Consider the following 9328-nt stretch of genomic DNA (forward strand, 5'->3'; position numbering starts at 1 on the left):
TGCAGTGGATAGAGCACTGACCCTGGAGTCAGGAGGACCTGAGTTCAAATCTGGCCTCAGACACTTAACACTTACTAGCTGTGTGACCCTGGGTAAGTCACTTAACTCCAATTGCCTCACCAAAAAAAAGGCTGATAAACAAAACCTGGAGCTGGTTTAATTAAAAATAACTCCAGGTTCTGGAACAGAGAGTTGTGGGAAGTTGGCAGAGTAATGGTGCTGGCATAACATTGGAGGACTGTGGGACCCTAACTCTCTTGAATATTGAAGATGACAACAGCAGTTAGACCTATATTTGAACCGGCAAGAGGTGGAAGAGGAAAAGGGGAAGGTGATTTGAGTCAGCTGTCAAAGCAATATTCAAGCAGAGATCTACCTTCTCACACAAGGATTAAATACAAACAAACTACTCAGGATGCTCCTGATGATTTTGGCAACTGAGATTTCAGGTGAGAACTAGAAGAGAGAGAGTTGCTGCAAAAGAAAAAAAAAAACAGAGATTGTCCAACTAGAGAGCATACAACTTCATCTTCCATGTCTAAGAAACTTTGGTTAGGTCAGATTCCTTCAGCCAACCTTGATGCAAATCATCCCCTAACAGATGAAGATGAGGATTTTGAAGAAAGTGATGATGATGACACTGCAGCTCTACTGGCAGAAGTAGAAAAAATTTTTTAAAAAGAAAGAGCTGCAGAACAAGCCAGGAAGGAACAAGAACAAAAGGCTGAAGAAGAGAGAATTTGGATGGAAAATATCCTCGGTGGAAACCCTCTCCTTACACTGGTCCCTTTCTGCTTCAGGCCAACTTCAAAGTAAAGAGAAAGTGGGATGATGATGCTGTCTTTAAGAACTACACCAAAGGAGTAGATGAGCTGAAAAAGGACAAAAGATTTGTAAATGATACCCTTCTATCAGAATTTCACAAAACGTTCATGGAGAAATATATCAAGTAGTACAATTTTATGTGCTTAATTCTTTAAAAGGGGCTCATTCAAATTTTAAGGGTCATTCTGGCTTTAGTTTGGTCAGGATTTTCTTCCCATGCTTATATGGCTTATATATTTCCTGCATTTAAAATTCTAAAGTACCTGTTTTTTGGTCGATAATACTTTATTTGATAATGGCACCCTAGATCTAGGAATCGCTTTAACCCCTCTACATTATTGATTTATCACTTAACAAACAAGTTTGTGTTCTGTGACCAAATAAATAAATAAAGGTCTGCAGAATATTCCACTTACACAAAGCAAGGTTTGTATGTGCCTTTACACAAGAGTATATACAAGAGTACAATGGTGTGATAGAATAAATTTTGGTAAGAGGAGAAACATTTTTTGGACCTTATGTTTAGGGAATATATGACTTTCTCTTCATGCCACCATCTTTTCCCTTTGGGGGAATAGAGAACTCCTGCCTAACTTTTGTGATTCCCTGTCTGTTGGCTGGGGACCATTCCTTGGCAGATGTTATCATCCATGAGATCTTTCATAGTTGGCTTGGGAATCTGGTCACCAATACCAACTGGGGTGAGTTCTGGTTGAATGTATGCCCAAAGGAGACTCTTTGATCCTCTTTGGTGCTGCCTAGAAGGTGCCACAGGGAGGGTGCTCCTTTGTCAGCACATGGAGATCACTGGAAAGGACCACGCACTGAACAAACTCTGAGTGAAGACTGATCCAGGTCTTGATCTTGATGATACTTACAATGAAACCCCATATAAGAAAGGGTTCTGCTTTGTCTCTTACCTGGCCCACCTGGTAGGAGACCAGGACAAGTCTGATAATTTCTTCAAGTCCTATGTCAATGAATTTAAATTCCAAAGCATCTTAGCTGATGATTTTCTGGAATTTACTTGGAATATTTCCCTGAACTGAAGAAGAGTAGATTCTATACCAGGCTTTGGATTTGATAGATGGCTGAATACACCAGGATGGCTCCCTTACCTACCTGACCTCTCCCCTGGTGATTCACTTATGAGACCTGCTGAAGAGCTGGCCCAGCTTTGGGCTGCTGAGAAGCTATATGTAGGAGCTACTGCTTCTGTAGATATCTCTACTTGGAAGACCTACCAGCTGGTCTACTTCCTGAAGAAGATCTTACAGAAATCCCCTCTACCTCCTGGGAGTGTGAAAGAAATGAGAGAGATATCCCCAGCTCTCAAATGCTCCAAAGGCAGAGCTGTACTTGCGCAGGAGCCAAATCGTCATAAAAAATGACCACCATGCAGATTTCAAGAAAGTGTGAGAGTTCTTGCAGAGTCAGGGAAAACAGAAGTATACCCTCCTGCTGTACCATGCTGTGATGAGAGGCTGTGAGGCAGCCCATTCCCTAGTCAAAGAGAGGTTTTCTACCACCACACCCCAGCTCCACGGCAATGTTGTCAATTATGTCCAGCAGATCATGGAAGCCAAGAAGAGTTAGAGCCCCAAGCTGGGATCCTTACTTCCTCTAGGTATCATGGACCTTCAGAAGAGCAGTCTGTCCCCATCCTCCTTTGTCCCCAAGCAGCTGATATCTCACCCAGAAAAGTTAATCATCCTGTAAAGTGTAAAGTCAAGCCAATCAGTGTGTAAGGTGTAAAGTCAAACCAATCAGTGTGTAAGGTGTAAAGTCAAGCCAATCAGTGTGTAAGGTGTAAAGTCAAACCAATCAGTGTGTAAGGTGTAAAGTCAAGCCAATCAGTGTGTAAGGTGTAAAGTCAAACCAATCAGTGTGTAAGGTGTAAAGTCAAGCCAATCAGTGTGTAAGGTGTAAAGTCAAGCCAATCAGTGTGTAAGGTGTAAAGTCAAGCCAATCAGTGTGTAAGGTGTAAAGTCAAGTCAATCTGTGTGTGTGTGTGTGTGTGTGTGTGTGTGTGTGTGTGTGTAAGGTGTAAAGTCAATTCACTTTTAAAAATCCTCTTCAGTCCATTAGGAAGAAGGAAAGGATCTTTGGGTAGGAATTTCTTTAGGCGACTCTTTCTTCCACCTAAACCTAAGCTCCCCCGGGGAGAGTCGGAGCTGCAGCCGCTCTGGCGGCTTCCTACGGCTGGTGCTCGGGGTCCAACTCCGACTGCGACAACGAGAGCGGCCGCTGCTCCGTGCCCGTCGCCGACTCCGTTATCCACCTGACAAAGGCGCCTTCCGCCAAGCTCTCTCTGATGGGGACAGTGGACGCCGCGCCGGAGGTGGCAGTGAAGGAAGATGTGGAGACCAGAGTGCACTTTGATCCTGCCATTAAGGAAGTCCAGTACAATCCTTCCTATGAGACCATGTTTGCTCCTGAGTTTGGACCAGAAAATCCCTTCAGGACTCAACAGATAGCTGCCCCTAGGAATATGCTTTCTGGATATGCTGAACCAACTCATATCAATGATTTCACGTTTGAACTGCAGAGGCAAACTTATGCAACCTATGGCTATGCATTGGACCCCTCATTAGATAATCATCAAGTGTCTACCAAATATATTGGGTCTCTAGAAGAAGCTGAGAAATATCAAGGCTTAACTGTGTTTGAAACTGGACAGAAAAAAACGGAAAAGAGAAAGAAGTTCCAAGAAAATGATGCATCAAATATTGACGGTTTCTTAGGCCCTTGGGCCAAATATGTAGATGAAAAAGAAGTGGCTAAACCTTCAGAAGAAGAACAGAAAGAATTAGATGAAATCACAGCCAAGAGGCAAAAGAAAGGCAAACATGAGGATGACAAACCTGGGGAAGAAAAGACCGTTTTACATGTCAAAGAAATGTATGACTATCAAGGCAGGTCTTATCTTCATGTTCCTCAAGACATCGGTGTTAATCTCCGTTCTACAGGACCACCTGAGAAATGTTATCTTCCCAAAAACCAGATTCACGTTTGGTCTGGACATACAAAGGGTGTCAGTGCAGTCAGGCTGTTTCCTCTTTCTGGCCATTTGTTGCTCTCTTGTTCCATGGACTGCAAAATTAAGCTATGGGAAGTTTATGGAGATCGGCGCTGTTTAAGAACATTTGTTGGTCACAGTAAAGCCGTTAGAGATATCTGCTTTAATGGTGTAGGAACTCAGTTCCTCAGTGCAGCATATGACAGATATCTTAAGCTCTGGGACACTGAGACAGGTCAGTGTATAGCAAGGTTTACAAACCGGAAAGTTCCTTATTGCGTCAAGTTCAATCCTGATGAAGATAAACAGAATCTTTTTGTGGCTGGTATGTCAGATAAGAAGATTGTACAATGGGACATCAGAAGTGGAGAGATCGTACAAGAATATGACAGGCATCTGGGAGCAGTCAACACCATTGTGTTTGTGGATGAGAACAGGCGGTTTGTGAGCACTTCTGATGACAAGAGCCTTCGAGTTTGGGAGTGGGACATTCCTGTAGATTTCAAATACATAGCAGAACCCAGTATGCATTCAATGCCTGCAGTTACTTTGTCTCCAAATGGGAAGTGGCTGGCATGTCAGTCCATGGACAATCAAATTTTAATTTTTGGAGCACAGAACCGATTCAAATTGAATAAGAAAAAAATATTTAAAGGGCACATGGTGGCAGGATATGCTTGTCAGGTGGACTTTTCCCCAGATATGAGCTACGTGATATCAGGAGATGGAAATGGAAAATTAAACATTTGGGACTGGAAGACTACAAAACTCTACAGTCGATTTAAAGCTCATGATAAGGTATGCATAGGTGCTGTGTGGCACCCACATGAAACATCTAAGGTTATAACTTGTGGATGGGATGGTCTTATTAAATTATGGGATTAACCCTCAAACTATATTAGGGTCTTTTCAATTTGATGATATATTAAATTTACTTGATTATTAAATTGTTTTGGGTGACAATTTCTGTTTCACAGATGTGTTCTTTACACAGACTTATAACTCAGAAAAATATATAATTTGCTTTGTAAAAAAAAAACCCTAGAATGATAAAATAGAAACCACTGCTTAATTTGATTTTTAAAGAAGAAAACCAAAATAAAAGTATCAAAAATAAAAGGAGCGAATTCACAACCAAATGAAGGGAAAATTAAAACAATTATTAGGAGTTATTTTGCCCAATTATATGCAAGTAAAACTGTCAATCTAAGTGAAATAGATGAATATTTATAAAAATATGAATTTCCCAGATTAACAGAAGAGGAAATAAAATCCTTAAATAATTCTATCTTAGAAAAAGAAATTGAATAAGCCATCAATGAGCTCCCTAAGAAAGAATCCCCAGGATCAGATAGATTTACAAATGAATTCTACAAAACATTTAAGGAACAATTAGTCCCAATACTACATAAACTATGTGGGAAAAAATTGGTAAAGAAGAAGTTCTTTCAAATTCCTTTTATTACACAAATCTAGTTTTGATACCTAAACAGAAAAAACAAAAACAGTGAAAGAAAATTATAGATGAACGTCCTTAATGAATATCAATGCAAAAATTTTAAAAATAAAATACTAGGAAGGCAATTGCAATAATATGTCAAAAAGATCATATACTACAACCAGGTAAGACATAGTGAGAATATATGGATAGTTCAATATTGGGGGAACTATCTGCATAATTGATTGTATCAAGAACAACAAAAATCATATTATGTCAACAGATACATAAAAAACTTTTGACCAAGTACAACACCCATTCCTATTAAAAATACTAGTATAGAATCAATAGAGCCTTTCTTAAAATTATGAGTAGTATCTATCTAAAATTATTATCTGTGATGGGGATAAACTTAAAGCCTTCCAAATATGATCAAGGGTGAATCAGAGATTTCCATTATCACTACTATCATTCAATATTGTACTGCAATAAGAAAAGATAAAGAAATTAGAGAAATAAAATAGGTAATGAGGAAACAAAACTATAACTCTTTACAGATGATACAATTGTATACTTAGAGAAACCCAGAGGATCAACTAAAAAACTAATTGAACCAATGAGCAACTTTAATAAAGTTGTATGATATAAAATAAACCCACACAAATCATCAGCATTTCTATGTATTACCAATAAAACCCAGCAAGAAGGGATAGAAAGAAAAATTCCATTTTAAAATAACTGCAGACAATATAAAATACTTGGGAGTCTACTTGCCAAGACAAACCTAAGGATTATATGAACACAATTATGAAACACTTTTTTACACAAATACGGGTATGAATAATTGGAAAAATATTAATTTCTCATGATTAGACCAAGTCAATATAATAAAAATGACAATTCTACCTGTTTATTTACTTATTCAGTGCCATATCAATCAAACTACCAAGGAATTATTTTATATAAAGCTAGAGAAAGGTGATAACAAAACTTATCTGGAAGGAAAAAAGGTCAAGAATACCAAAGGAATCAATTTAAAAATGTGAAGGAAGGTAGCCTAGCAGTCCCAGATTTCAAACTATATTACAAAGCAGAAATTATGAAGACAATCTTGTACTGACTAAGAAATAAAATGGAGGATCAGTGGAATAGGTTAGGTACACAATACATAGTAGTAAATTATCATAGTAATCTAGTGTTTGAAAAACCCTAAGATCCAAGCTTTGGGAGTAAAAACTCAACATTTGACAAAAGTTTTGGGGAAAACTGGAAAGCAGTTTGGAAAAAATTAGGTGTAAACCAATATTTCACAACATCCTACCAAGTTAAGGTCAAAATGAATAAATGGTTAGGCATAAATGGTAGTATCATGAATGTACTAGGAGAGCAAAGAAAAACGTACCGTCAAACCTATGGATAAAGGAAGTATTTAAGAGAAAACTAGTGATAGAGAGGATTATAGTAAGTAAAATGGATAATTTTGATTAAATGAAATTAAAAGGTTTACATAAACCAAACTAAAATTATGAGGAAAACAGAAAATGGGGAAATAATTTTTATAGCAATTTTCTCTGATAAAGGCCTCATTTTCAAATATATAGGGAATGGAGTCAAGTTTATAAAAATAAGAGGCATTCTCTAATTGATAAATGGTCAAATGATTGGAACAAGCAGTTTTCAGAAGAAAAAAATCAAAGTTATCAGTAGTCACATGAAAAAATGTTCTAAGTCACTATTGATTAGAGAAATGCGCATTAAAACAACTTTGAAATAACACCTCACACCTGTTAGATTGGCTAACGTGACAGAAAAGAAAAACGACAAATGTTAGAGTGGATATGGAAAAACTGGGACATTAATGGTAGAGTTGTGAACTAGTCCAACCATTCTGGAGAACTATTTGGAACTACACCCAAAGAGCCATAAAACTTTGCATACTTTTTTTTGGGGGGGGGGGCGAGGCAATGAGGGTTAAGTGACTTGCCCAGGGTCACACAGCTAGTAAGTGTCAAGTGTCTGAGGTCAAATTTGAACTTAGGACCTCCTGAATCCAGGGCCGGTGCTCTATCCCCTGCACCACCTAGTTGCCCCCTGCATACTTTTTGATCCAGCAATACCATTACTAGGTCTGTATCCCAAAAAGAGAAAAGAAAGAGAAAAGGAATTTATATGTACAGAAAGATTCATAGCAGCTCTTTTTTTCTGGTGGCAAAGAAGTGGAAATCTAGGAGATGACCGTCAATTGGAGAATGGCTGAAAAAGTTGTGGTATATGTTTGTTATGGAATACTATTCTGTTATAAGAAATGATGAGTAGGATGGTTTCAGAAAAAAAAAAACAACCCTAAGAAAACTCATTAACTGATGCAAGAATGAATTGAGCAGAAGCATGAGAACATTGTACACAGTTAACAATAATTGTGTAATGATGCTCAACTGTGAAAAACTTAGCTACCTTGATCAAGACAATGATCCAATACAAATCCAAAAGATCTAATGATAAAAAAGTTAGCCACGGGGGCGGCTAGGTGGCGCAGTGGATAGAGCACTGGCCCTGGATTCAGGAGTTCCTGAGTTCAAATCCGGCCTTAGACACTTGACACTTACTAGCTGTGTGACCTTGGGCAAGTTACTTAACCCCCACTGCCCTGCAAAAAAAAAAAAAAAGTTATCCACTTCCAGAGAGAGAATTGGTGAACTCTGAGCACAGATTGAAGTATACTTTAAAAAATTTATTTTTCTTGGATTTGTGTGTGGTATGTGTTTTCTTTTACAATGTGACTAATATGGAAGTATCTTTTGCATGACTTTATATGTATAATAGATATCATATTGCTTGCCTTTTCAAGGGGTTAGGGGAGTAGTAGGGAAGAAGAGAATTTGGAACTCAAAATTTTAAAAGAGGAATGTTTAAACATTCTTACATATAATTGGGAAATGTTTAAAAAATAAATAGAAATACGTTTTTAAAAAAAGAAGTAACAGGGAACTATTGAAGGTTCTAGTGTAGGAGAGTGATACAGTCATACTTTTACTTTAGGAAGATAATTTTAGAAGTCATTTGGAGGGGGCAGCTAGGTGGCGCAGTGGATAGAACACCGGCCCTGGATTTAGGAGGACCTGAGTTCAAATCCGGCCTCAGACACTTAACACTTACTAGCTGTGTGACCCTGGGCAAGTCACTTAACCCCAATTGCCTCACTAAAAAAAAAAAAAAAGTCATTTGGAGGCTATCTTGGAGAGGAGAGAACCTAGAATATGAGTCCAATTAGGGAAGAAGCTTTTTTAATAGCCCAGTAAGAAGTGATGAGGGCATAAGCCAGATGGTAACTGTATAAGTGGAGAGAGTGGGGACAGATGTGAAATCTAGATGATCAGTTTAAAGAATACAGAACAAACCATGAAATATCAAATAAAACAGGAAGGGTTTCAACAGAATCTCTTAAGAAACGAATCCTGGGGGCAGGTAGGTGGTGCAGTGGATAAAGCAGTGGGCCTAGATTCAGGAGGACCTTTGTTAAAATCAGGCCTCAGACACTTGACACCAGCTGTGTGACCCTGGGCAAGTCACTTAACCCTCATTGCCCCGCCCCCCCAAAAAATAAATAAAAGAAAAAAAGAAACAAATCCTATAGAATGTGAGTCTGACCTCAATTTCCCTTTTATTTTCCTGTTTTCCTCTCAAATGCTTTCTTGGCATTTGTTTGGTTGTAATAAAAAGGAAGACAACTATGAGAAAAAGATTTTTCTTTCATTACTCTACTTTTTAACATTCATCTTGGTTCCTTCTTAACCCAGATATTTTTCTTCTTATTTCTTGCTTGTGATTTGTAGGACCTTTTTGATATTTTCCCCTGGAATGCACATACATATGTATGTAAATATGTATGTGTACACACACATATATTTATATATAGGCATATATGCATATCTATTTCTATTTCTACACACACACATTTCTTCATCTATAAAATGAGCTGAAGAAGGAAGTGGCCAACTATTTCATTATCTCTGCCAAGAAAACCTCAAGTGGGGTCACAAAGATTA

At 38.1% G+C, this 9328-nt stretch overlaps 1 protein-coding gene and 2 pseudogenes across 1 annotated transcript; all 3 read left to right on the top strand.

Moving 5' to 3' along the window:
- Positions 1-270: 270 nt before the first annotated feature.
- On the top strand, positions 271-953 carry LOC122737265 (annotated as a pseudogene).
- A 335-nt stretch (positions 954-1288) lies between these two features.
- Positions 1289-2421, top strand: LOC122736781 (annotated as a pseudogene).
- A 36-nt stretch (positions 2422-2457) lies between these two features.
- Positions 2458-4729, top strand: LOC122746292 (pre-mRNA-processing factor 17-like). The gene is made up of 2 exons (XM_043991790.1): positions 2458-2476; positions 2979-4729. Exons 1-2 carry the CDS (start codon positions 2458-2460, stop codon positions 4727-4729), a joined length of 1770 nt encoding a protein of 589 aa, XP_043847725.1.
- Positions 4730-9328: the final 4599 nt, after the last annotated feature.

Source organism: Dromiciops gliroides, chromosome 1 (genome assembly GCF_019393635.1).
Source record: "Dromiciops gliroides isolate mDroGli1 chromosome 1, mDroGli1.pri, whole genome shotgun sequence".
Lineage (NCBI taxonomy): Eukaryota > Metazoa > Chordata > Mammalia > Microbiotheria > Microbiotheriidae > Dromiciops > Dromiciops gliroides.